This window comes from Trichoplax adhaerens, genomic scaffold, assembly GCF_000150275.1.
Source record: "Trichoplax adhaerens TRIADscaffold_3 genomic scaffold, whole genome shotgun sequence".
NCBI lineage: Eukaryota > Metazoa > Placozoa > Uniplacotomia > Trichoplacea > Trichoplacidae > Trichoplax > Trichoplax adhaerens.
In genome coordinates, this window is record NW_002060945.1 from 5,303,417 (window position 1) to 5,316,687 (window position 13,271).

General features: G+C 34.2%; 1 protein-coding gene across 1 annotated transcript; it reads left to right on the top strand.

Moving 5' to 3' along the window:
* Positions 1-1,631: 1,631 nt before the first annotated feature.
* TRIADDRAFT_54612 (uncharacterized protein) lies at positions 1,632-10,273 on the top strand (the record flags this gene model as incomplete). Its single annotated transcript, XM_002110479.1, has 9 exons — positions 1,632-1,799; positions 2,839-2,943; positions 3,800-3,892; positions 4,133-4,241; positions 4,441-4,478; positions 4,589-4,665; positions 4,833-4,921; positions 4,989-5,697; positions 5,803-10,273. 9 exons carry the CDS (start codon positions 1,632-1,634, stop codon positions 10,271-10,273), a joined length of 5,859 nt encoding a protein of 1,952 aa, XP_002110515.1.
* Positions 10,274-13,271: the final 2,998 nt, after the last annotated feature.

The following is a 13,271-nucleotide window of genomic DNA, read 5'->3' on the forward strand; positions in this document are numbered from 1 at the left end:
TATCAATAACTTTGCTTGATACCCTTCAGCCGTATAATTCTTGATTTGCTATTGGCACTCATTATCAGATCATGGACAATGTTCTCTCCATTAAATATATTAATAGAAGCATTAGCAGGTGCATGGTTTACTATGACAATATCGCAAACTAGAGAAATTGTAAAACGATTAAGATCAGAATAATTGTAGTGAATTCGTTATTTAACATTCTGCTAATTCTATTTAATTACTGCAATATACCGTAATCAATACTTTAGTATCTGTATTAAAAGGAATTAATGTGGTTGCATTACAAACAACAGTACTTCATGTACTACGTAGTACAGTATTAGTGGCAACAAGTGATTTATATACAGTAGTCCAAATGCTTGTGTATAGCGTCATTTTGTTTCTAAACTGATCACATTAACCCTTCGTAATGCAAGTACTCAAATGTTAACTGCATCGCAGTTATTGAATATAATTATCAAAGTAATTTAAAGTAGTCCTTGTCAGCATGGTATACAATTACTGTAGTAGCAATGGTTATGTACTGGTTAGTAATTGTAGCACAGTCATTGAATTTCAGATCATTCATTATCAAAATAACCTCAAATAGTTTCTGCTAGCACCATATCTAATTACTGCATATAGTGGCAATGATGGTTAAACAATTTCTAAAAAAGTCATATTACATGAATATTAGTTAGAACTATAGATACAGCGTAATGATATACGGTATATCTGTTTACGGTATATGACATAAGCGTACTAATTCGATAATACTGCATAATACTAGTCATGAATATGTAGATTATTTTGTACAAAATAATTCTTGCTAGCATGGCAACTGGATACAGTGCAATGATCTATCATCTACAGTATTTCATTATACACTGTATCTATGACTATAACTAACATGCATATATACTGTATATATATATATATATATATATTAAAAGTATTTAGATAGGGTTTAATATTCTATCGGATTGCATTTCTGATTCATTAACGCCACTAGTGTTCCAACTGCTTAATATCTCCTGTAAGCTATTGCACATCGACTGTACAAATTGCTTGTGTACGATGTTGCACTTACCTCTCTGTGATCTTTCGCTGATTAATAATACGATCGTTATTATCACTATAAGAATCATACATAAAGATGAATAAAAGCCTTTGAAGGTAGCTAGATGATGCATTTTGAGTTGGTTTGTTGATATTCATTTAATCCATTTTGATTCATTTTGGAGCTGTGGCAGTTGACAGCGTGGAAAGGAATTTGTATGATACTGAAGCCATACAGGCATCCAGTACAGTACACTCTACTGTACTGTACACTGTGCACTGTACACTGTACAGTACAGTACTGTACTGTAAACTTATAGTACAGTGTACAGTACTAAGTCTACTGTACTGTACAGTACTGTACAGTACTGTAGAATTACGTCAAACCACTAAGTGCTGTACTGTACTGTACAGTACAGTACATGGTGGTTTGACACTGGGTATGACTCATTCATGTACAGTATAGACAGTATAGTGTACTGTATAACTGTCATTGGCGGTGTTGTACGTAGTACGTCAGTACCAGTGTTATCGGCAATATTCAGTCAATTAAGCTTTGAGAAGAGAGAAGATTGCTTGCCATGATGGCTGAACAACTGGTCAAGATATTGCTGTTATTTTTAACTTTAATTCACATAGTACGGCAGGAAAGCACTGAACATTATACCAATACTTGGGTTATTCATGTACCTGGTGGATTAACCAATGCTAAATTGGTTGCTACTACACATGCAAGTACAATTCTTCATCAGGTTAGTAAGGTAGTCATGAAAGTGGACCAAATCGACTTGTAATGAAATCATTCAAATCAGTGAGAAAAATTCCTGTCATAGAGACGAAAGCAGGGATACAGAGGATAGAATGAATCTACTCCTTATTTCTCTCGTTTGCTATAGAATAAAAACGACTACGCTCTTGATTCGTAGTTGAGAGGGAAAGAGAGTTGATAAAATGCGCTCATATAGCAGCTTATTCATTTTCATGGCTGCTACGTAGTAGCTGTATACAGTAGTAGCAACTCCAATTGTTTTTCTGTCAGTTTACAGTAGAATTTGGGGGGCATACACAGACATGTTAATATAGTCAATGCTCAATATCAAGATCCAAAGTCACGCTCTCTATGATATTTTCTTACAAAGTGGACAATATAAAATATTCTATTGGTTATAGCATCATTGAATCGATATTTTACAATATCAATGACCACCTATGTTAGTAGTATCAACAATCAAAATGGGTGTTGATCTCAATGGTTAGTCAGTACTGTACTAAGTACCTTCTAAAATTGTAGGGTGGTCACTAGTTATCACAGTCTTAACCATGGTCTTGACATTTTTCACATTTTGCTGTTATGCCATAGAGTACGCGTATTTATCAACGAAGCTAATTGTTGAAAGGATCAGAGCGCTTTGAAACGATTAGATATTTTTCGCTGTCAAGTTCATTTATTTTCTTTTTCCTATATAGTCTCTGTTGCAGCTAACTTGGCTTCCTTAAGGATATTTTTCAATGCTCTATGTTTCACTTCCCTTCACGATGACTTCATTTTCCGACAGTATACTGCGAGTTGACTTCAGTCGATCGAAATAGTGTATTAACTTTGTGTCTTCTTAAAGTTATTTCTCGCATTTTTACTACTTTTAAATTTGGAAAACAATTTAGTAACTCTACAGTTACATCACAATCCCAGTTTCAATCTTTTTCTCATATCATGGGTACTTAATGCTGCTCAAAGGGTATCATGATGCGTTATGATGAAATTTTTTATTGATTTTTCCAATGTGTTATTAGGTTGGAAGTTTAGAAGATCATTATTTAATACGCCATGCTGGTACGCCGCATCGTTCCAAAAGAAGTAATTCTTATAAAAGCTGGAATTTAAGGCTTGATACAAGGGTTAGTTTTTTCTAATTATGATAAACTAAACCAAAACACAGTTGGCGATATCAATTTTCAATTTGTTAATTCTTGGTATTCATGGTACAATTTGTCACGATATAGTCTGACCGTATTGATAGATTTCCAAAATTCACAGAATTGAGGTAGAAGCTACTTGCTATGTACAGTATTTGCAATGCCTATCCGTATACTACAGTACAGTATCCTCATAAATTCATGCTACATAAAGGATACGTATATCGTCATGAAACTTTCAGATTTTGTGTCTACGTGATTTGTATTTCAATCAGTTAACTACTACTTCAAAATGTTAGTTGACTTACAGTATATTTCTTATAATTATAATTAATGTCAACATTTCTAAGAAACTGTAATAGTATTGTGGTCTAGCTCATTGATTTATTAATAAATAATTGAATGCGAGTTACCTCCAAATACATCAAAAAGAATACAAGTGATTGAAGTTCGACAGAAAAAAATTTGTAGTGATAAAGAGTTATAATCAAATTCTCTCATTGTAAATATATCCGCAACTAGTACGGTTCGATCCTATTATTGAATTGTTCTACTATAGAATCTACGATTAAGAGCTGTAGTTGTAGTCGGTACAAAGTGATCACTTGATAGTTTACCACCAATATCATCATACATGATAACAAAAAATTCATTAGTCCTGCATCATATCGTTCAACGAGTATTAAAATTTTCGTATATCAAGTTTAATTCAACGACTAATGTCAATCCTATAAATAGCTAGGTTTTCCATCCTTGCAACAATTTTATGGCTCAACTTAAATCTCCATACCTACTCAGAGTAAAATTTGCTTATATACAATTGTTGTTTATCCACCAGGTATTATATGTCGAACAGCAAATATCCAAGTTACGAATCAAAAGATCATTTCCTAATTTTAATGATCCACTATGGCCAAAGCAGTGGTATTTGGTACGTCTTTAAAGTCTCTGTTGCTAGTATAGGATCAATTATATAATACATTAATAATGTTAGATAAAAATTTTATCAATAAAACGTAATGTAGCTAGTCCCAAGAATATTAATTAATTAAGGGGTGCAACGGGATTATATTTTACTCATCACCATGCTAATATTATGCATAATGATATAAATAATAACAAACTAATTAAATTAATTTATGTCGTATACGTACAAATTTGTAAAAATTAGGAAAATACAGGTCAAGCTAGTGGACCGCCGCATTTAGATCATAATATTATTCCTGCCTGGAAAAGTGGAGCTACCGGCATAGGAATTGTTGTTTCAATTCTTGATGACGGTAAATAAGATATGAATTTCACTAACTTTTCAATATTTTTACTACCTATTTTTAGAAGACGATATTATGCTAGATTTAAAGTTTTTTAATTACTTTCTTCACTTTCGATTATTATATAACATCTGCAGCTTCTTTAATTAATAATGGAGAGCAAGTACTAAAATGTAAATAAACAATATCCTTTTATCCAACATTATAGGGTTATATTATGAACATCCTGATCTACGAAGGAACTACGTAGGTTGCATGCATCGTGCAGATGAAATAAAAGAATGCACTCAAATGCTGCAAAGAGTTTATGATCATTTATATAATATTATTGTTACTTACCCTGTTCTTCTTGCCAGGATCCTGAAGCTAGTTTTGACATAAATGGAAACGATCATGATCCAACTCCTAGAAAAACTGGGAACGACGAAAACAGGTTAAACGTTAAAGTCTGATTAAGCGTACATGTGTTTTGGTGTATGTGTCAACCTATATTGGAAATTAAATAAAATTAAGTTGTCATCACTGTTTAGAGAAAATGAAGCGCGCCACTATTCTAGTTTATGTTGGACCTATTTTTTAATTGAATTAATTAATCCGTAGACATGGCACCAGATGTGCAGGAGAAGTCGCCGCAATAGCTAATAACTCTATCTGTACAGTAGGAGCTGCATACAACGCTAAGATAGGAGGTCTTTTCGAATTTTAATAAAATACTTTGTCTTGATATGATAATAAATTTTCCATTTCTAACTGCAGGAATTAGAATGCTCGATGGAGATGTTACTGATGCAGTAGAAGCTACATCTCTTAGTTGGAAACCGCAACATATCGATATATATAGTTCTAGTTGGGGTCCAGAAGACGATGGTAGGAATATTGATGGTCCTGGGCCATTAGCGAAGAAAGCTTTTATAGATGGTGTTAATAAAGGTCGTCATGGACTCGGTTCTATATTTGTGTGGGCATCTGGAAATGGTGGATCTGTCCATGATAATTGTAATTGTGACGGATATGTAATTAGTATTTATACCATTAGCATTTCTGCAGCTACTGATACTGGCAATGTACCATGGTACACTGAAAGTTGTTCCTCTATCTTGGCTACTACTTTTAGCAGTGGTAATAACGGTCAAAATAAAATTATTACTGACGATCTGCACGACAGATGCACAGAGTCACACACTGGCACTTCTGCCGCTGCTCCTCTAGCTGCCGGTATGTTTGCTTTAGCATTAGAGGCAAATCCTAGACTGACCTGGAGAGATTTGCAGCATATAGTTGTCATCACATCAAAGCCTGATAAACTCCATACGGACGACTGGACGATCAATGGAGTTGGTCGTAAAATTAGTAACTGGTTCGGTTATGGATTATTAGATGCAGCTGCATTAGTTAGTACTGCGCGGAATTGGAAAACAGTCCCTATACAAAGAAGTAAAAGCTTTAAATTTAAGACGAAAAAGAAGTAAGAATTGTAATATACTATTACAAGTCCTATATAAATGCTGCATTTATGTACTATAAAATATGTACTGATAAATGTTATGATTAAATCTTAAATCTTTGATAGTTACATTCCACCCAATGGCAGGCTTATCGTATCTATTAATGTTGAGAAATCCGAAGCCATTGTAAATTATTTAGAACATGTTCAAGCTGTAATATCACTATCTCATAATCAGCGTGGTCTTATTACCATTCAGTTAATCTCTCCGGCAGGCACAAAATCGGTTTTGTTTGATAGGCGCCAACAAGATACATCCAGGGCTGGATTTAAAAACTGGCCTCTTATGACTACTCATTTCTGGGGAGAAAAGTCCGCTGGTAATTGGACATTAATTATTATAAATAAAGATTCTAACTCGGGAAAGTTGAAGGGTTGGAAGTTAGTTCTGTTTGGTACTACATCGAAGCCACATGATTTGTATTATAGTTCATGTAATCCGGAATGTGAGAGATCGTCTGGTTGTAATGGACCTGGAGCAGCAGATTGCAGAATTTGTCGGCATTTTCAAGCAGCAGATGGTCGATGCGTAAAAAATTGCTCAAATGGACAATACGGAAATTTAGAGACTAAGGCTTGTATAAATTGTCCATATGGCTGCGATGTATGTAATAATGATTCTTGTATCACTTGTAAGCCAAATTTTGCTAACTCGAATGGATCATGTGTTAGTTCATGCCCTGAAAGCACTTACCAGCATTCTTTTAATGGCAATACCAAATGTTTAAAGTGCTCTAGTAATTGTGCAGCTTGTGCCAATGAAACTTATTGTATTTCTTGCCCTGGCACTGCATACGAGTATAGAGGAAGTTGCATTCAGCAATGTCCACAAGGTACTTATTCGAACTATGTATATGGAATCAGAACGTGTACCTCTTGCAAGCATAACTGTTTAGATTGTTATGGAAATGAAGCTGGTTCTTGTCGAGTTTGCCAGAAAGGATATCAACTAGTAGTGGATCGGTCTAAGTGCACAAAATCCTGTCCAGTAGGATATTATAATGCTATATCTGGTGAGCAAAACATTTGCCTAGCATGTCATCATCGATGTACATCATGTTTGTCAGCAGCATCGAGTGGTTGTAAATCTTGTAGTCATGGATTTCATTTATACAATGGGTCTTGTACAGACAAATGTCCAGATGGCACATATACTGATAAATTTACTGGAGAATGTTTTCCTTGCTTTAATACGTGCACTACTTGTAATGCTGGTAAAAGCAAGAGCTGCTTATCTTGTAAATCAAATCTTTATTTACAAAACGGAGAATGTGTAAGCAACTGTTTTAAAGGTTATTATCAAGATGATAATTTGATGAGATGTCGTCGTTGTCATCATAGCTGTGCCAGTTGTAATGGACCATCGAGTAATTCTTGTACTTCTTGTAAGTTATCTCAGTCATTCCTACATAATAATTCATGCTTAATGGAATGTCCAGTTGGCCATTACTCGGATATAACCATGAAAGCTTGCAATCCTTGTAGTAGTCATTGCTACCACTGTGTTAATTCATCAGTTTGCTTATCTTGTAATAAAAACTTTATTCTTCATCATCAAAAATGCGCCAAGTCCTGCCCATCAGGCTATATATTAAAAGAAAGAACCTGCAATCCTTGTCACCCGACCTGTTCCAATTGTAGTGATGATGATATTGCTTCGTGCTCAGGTTGTAAATCACACACTCACTTCCTTCATCAGGGAATATGCACAAAATCTTGTCTGTTTGGTTATTTTGGCGATACAATTACGCAACAGTGCCAACCTTGCCATTCTTCGTGCGCATCATGCTTTGGAGAAGGTAATAGCAGTTGTTTACTTTGCCCATTAGGGAGATTTCTTCAACATGGATCTTGTGTAACAACTTGCAATAACGGATTTCCTGGTAAAAATGGTACTTGCTCAAGTTGTGAGGGAGTGGGATGTAGAGAGTGTCTTCCTAATGATCCTAACCAATGTCTTACTTGTTTAGATAATTACTTCAATCATAAATTTAATTGCGTCCGAGAATGTCCAGTAGGTACTTACACGAATGCAACGGCTGGTCAATGTTTAATTTGTCACGATTCCTGTAACACATGCAGTGGTAAACATATAGAAAATTGTACAGATTGCAAGCCTGGATGGTTTATGCATGCGGGAAAGTGTGTTTCTTACTGTCCATCTGGCTCCTATGCAAATGGCAATGCTTGTTCAAAATGTAGCCATGGTTGCAAGCTTTGTATCAGTCAGAATACCTGCTTAGAATGTGAATCGTCATTGGTAAAGTTTAACGGTTCGTGCTTGAAAGACTGTCCAAGCAATTCTTATGCCACGGATGAAAATACGGAATGTCAATTGTGTCATAAAGGTTGTGAAACATGTAAAATTGTTAACAGAGAGAGTCAATGTTTAAGCTGTATTAATCAATATTTGATATTGAAAGCTGGAAAATGCTTACCAAATGGTAATTGCAGTGGTAATATGTATTTTAATGGAAGCAACTGCAGTAAATGCCACAGTGACTGTGAAGCATGCTTCGACGATGATAGAATCTCCTGCCTTAGATGTCGTGAAGATAAGTATCTAAATCCAGTTTCAGCAATTTGTGAACAATATTGTCCGTTAGGATACTTTGCCGATAATGCCACAAGGAGATGTCAGCAATGCCATTATTCATGTTTATCGTGTTCGAATGCTTCTGTTTGTACTCAATGTCGTCCTGGTTTCTATAATAGTAGTGGCAATTGCATTACGAAATGTGCCTCTGGTGAATACTTTAATAATAAGACTGCGAGCTGTCAGCTATGTGGTAATAATTGCAAGGAGTGTAATATAAATAGTAAAACTTGTATAACGTGTAAGTCAGGAAATTACAAGTACGATGGAATATGCTTGTCTGCTTGTCCTACACAAACCTATGCCAGCAATGGAAATTGTAAAGCGTGCCCTTCTGGATGCTTAGAATGTAAAGCTGATATGACTTGCACTAAGTGCAAGAATAACTATAAACTATCACAATCCGCGTGTGTACTTTCTTTACCGAATGGCTGTAAAAACTCTAGTTGTTTAGTTTGTAAAGTTGCCAATTGCTCACGTTGTTCACCGTCGGATTCCACTATTTGTAATATTTGCATTAAGCCTTTTATATTACATCAGGGAAGTTGTATAAAACAATGTCCTGATGGCACTTATTTTGATCATGTTAAAAAGAACTGTTTTGATTGTAATGATAGTTGTAGTAGTTGTGTTGGCCCGAAAGAAACAGATTGTGTAAAGTGCTCAAGCGCTAAACCATATTTATTACACTATAAATGTCTGAGTAAATGTCCAGCCAATTACTACATCGATAATGCTAATGCTAAGTGTCGTCAATGTCATTTCTCATGTAAAAGTTGTAGCGGTGGTAGCATGAATGATTGTATTATATGTTCAGATGGATTTCATTACTTGAAATCTGAGAAGCAATGTGTTAACAAATGTCCGGATTTATCATATTATCGTAAAAATGAAACTGATTGCGGATCGTGTTATAGTGGTTGCGCTAGTTGCTATGGGAATGAAAAAGACAAGTGCATATCTTGTATCTCTCCAATGGTAAATTTCAACTTTGAATGTATGGAGAAGTGCCCTCTCGGCAGCTATAACGATAGCGGTATCTGCCGTAAGTGTCATCCGTCATGTGGTTCATGTACTGGTCCTCACTTGAATCAGTGTACAAGTTGTAGTACTGGTTTATTCTTAAAGAATGGCGAATGTCATGGTACTTGTCCTTCTGGCTACTACGAGGATATGAAATCATTAAAATGCTTACCATGCAATCCATCATGTAAGACATGTGTAAGTGACTCTGCTCAGTGCTTAACTTGTAATCATGGTATGGTTTTACAGAATTCGAAGTGTTTGCGCAACTGTAGCAGCGGATATTATCATACTGATGGTGGATGTCGTCCATGTCATACTTCTTGTTTGAGCTGTAAAGGATTTACAGCTAGCGATTGCTTATCGTGTAGCAAAGGCTGGGAATTATTACCTCATGGTATTTGTGAACCCGTGTGTCCGTCGGGTCAGTATTATGATATCGGTCTTAAATCATGTGGCAACTGCCACAGCAGCTGTGCTACTTGTAGCAGTAAACAATCAGCTTCTTGTCTATCATGTTTAAAAGGTCGTTTATTAGACAAACAATCCTCAAGATGTTATCCATGTTGCAAAATAGATTCTGATTCTCAGTGCTGCAATTGTAGTGCTTCCTTAAAAGTATGCGTATTATTATCAGACACTGGAAACAACATTGTTACAACGCCATCGCTTGTTACAGTTACACATCATGACTTTGGCAATACCTTCAAGGAGGAAAAGCCTGTACAACTAATTCTGATTTCTGGCGCTATTAGTTTGCTATTATTTGGAGTAGTTGTAATAATCCGTTGTAGAAGAAATATTTTTGGCCACCGTGGTTATAAAAAATTGACTCCATCTGGATATGATCATACGACCATATCGTCTACTCGTACAGCTTATCCAGACTACGATAACGATGAAATCAACCAAGTATAGTTAATAGATTTTATTTATATGATTTAGAATGTTATATGAATTCTCGCTATCTACGAAACTAGATATTCTAAAGATAACTAAATTCAGCTAATGATTTATAAAACAACTAAAACTTTAATTTTTATGCAATATGTGGATGTATGAGTATACTGTATAAAGGGTATATAGTAGTTCATTTTTTATTTTATAAAGGTAATTGCAAACTTCTTTCCTTCAATGTCTACGAGTATACAGCAATACATCATTTGATGCGATTATTTATAAAATGCGACTCAACGTCGAAGGTTAAAATTTTAAGATACTACGTTTTGTTGTAATGACCGATAACAATTTATCGATAAATTTCGAAAGAAATATTCATATACTGTTAAATATATATTGCTCAAAAATACTTTAGGATAAAATATTGGCTACGTAAGGGAACAGATGTTTAACTATGTGCTGGTCTAAAACCTTGACATTCATAGCATATCCTTATGATAATAAGCATTATTTTCGGGATGACTCAATATAAATAATTTTCTTTATGGATCAATAATTCTCACTGTAGATTAATTAATTCCGTTTTTTGTATTAGAGATCTTTATACTGTATCAGTATCGCAATTTGATAAACAATTTTTGATGAGATATACGTATCGATTACTTTAGCTGAATGAATAATAAAGTCAAGCTACATGAGGCTACTTTGAAAATGACTTAACTATTGCAAATCCGATCTTTTTTATCCAATGGCTATCGCCTACGAATTAATAAGTATTCCAATCAAACTAGAGATCTAACTGTTTCGGACGAATGTATCATAAGATAAATATCATGTAATGCTTAAAACCATTTTGAAACAGACTTATCTAAAAAAGCGAATACGCGACAGTTTATTAATTTTACTTCATCAAAATTTTTTGTAGCGATAGTAGTTGTAGTATGTGAAAGCTAAATCATTTTAAATCTGAAAATTGCTTTGATCTTCGATATCATAACATATAAACAAAATTTTGACAGACAGTATAATCAGTCAATACTCAATAGTACAAACAAATCTTACATAAATATTTAGCAAACTGTATAAAAATAATTATAAACAGTAACAAATGTTTTACTACGGTACACGGCAGTTTATACGTATACGAGCATTGTAATAATTTAGTTTGTAGTACAATCTCCCAAGTTACCGTAAATAAATCTTTTCTATGCTTTGATTAAATAATAAATTTTATATTTTGATACTTTATTATAGACGACAATAACAGCACCCAAACAAACAACAGCGTTTGTTATCTATATATAATACACAAAAATAGTATTTTCAATTTTTATGCTGGCTACCTTAAAACAAAAATTTTTATCCAAAAACTGTATCATAGCGGTAGTGAAATTAAACCATCGTAGTGCAAAGATGTAGGTATTATGTATTATTCAAAAAATTTAATAAGTTGTTGCTTCACTTCTATATCGACAGTATTCATTAACTCGGTAAATGAACTTGAACCATACGCCACATGACAAGCATCTAGTCTTTCCTTGATAAATCGATTTAATGGGACATTATGAACTGGATCTTTAAGAGCCAGCTATTATGGATAGAATATGTAAGCATTGATATATTAAGGGCTTGAATACAGTGCCGAAACAGTAAGATCCAAATGTTACAGTAGCATAAAAGCATGTACTTTACCTGCCGCGCTCGAATCTCTTCTTCGTTATCTGCTGCATCTGGACCAAACATTTCCTTTTCTCCTAATACCAACCGACTGTGAATAGATTCATAAAAACGATTACCATAAAAATGACTTGGAAAATAAAACATCAAAAAGTAGATCCTACTCTTGTAGATTGCCCTTGCTGTGATCTGGGCAAACTTCATGTAATACGTCGACACAAAGATTAAGAATAAGGGAAAAGCTATTACAGACCGCCCTGTGAAAATGCAATTAAAAGATATCAGAATTAATACAGATATATCAAAATAATCTTAATTCCATCGCTATTATAGTTTTATCAAGTGATTAACTACAAACCGATGTTTTAAGGGTAAAACGGACGTTAACGCCAAAGCTGATAGTTTACGATGCTCAGGTTTTAAAATGACATCAATCTAGATAGGTTACATTTTGTGTCATTCATTGTGACGCAACAATATTTTAGTTACGTACGAATTTAATAATTATCACACTTGAGATGAAATTTCTAAGATAATTTTAATTACATACTCGTATAGCATTATACCTTTTCTGTCCATATCTGAAACAATATTTTCATAATATCTTCATTATTCTGACCAATACGATTAGCTACCGCATCAATTGTTGCAAAAAACGCCGTGGTATTTTGCAGTAATAGTCTACCAAGTAAGGCCAATATAAGCGACATCTTAGGTGGATACTCCTAATTATATTATTTGTACAAGAAATATTCATTAATCATTACATGGTCAACATCGAATTGTCTATTATCGTGTCATACTAATACCTGAGGTTGCAAACCATCCTCAAGAATTCGAGGTAGAAGATTTTGAAATGCCTGTGGACCTTCGCTGGGAAATTCTCGAAAAATCAATTCCAATACCTGATGTAATGTATAAGCTTGCAGGTTACGCATTACCATTGTAGCAGTTCAAGCAAAAAGAGATAATTATTATTAACAAACTTTTAAAATGTCAACAATATGTCCGCCAGGCCTAACAGTATCATCTGCATATATCAGTCTAAAAAAGAGATCAGCTAACCAACTGGAATAAGCCTAAATCAACAAGGTAGTAATTAAATGACGAAGATCTTGTTTGAAATAGGAAATAACCAGCTATAAAGTAACTTTAAGTTTTACCTTCATAAAATCGTAACCACCTAAGATTACGTACGATTTAAGAACTTCTAAGGAACGCTTTAGGTTTTCAATATCGAATCCTTTTTCTAAACAATCACAAACATTTTAAATTTGTCAACGTATTAATATTGTCATATGATTTCATGAATTAAATGTATACTAATAGTGATATTGTA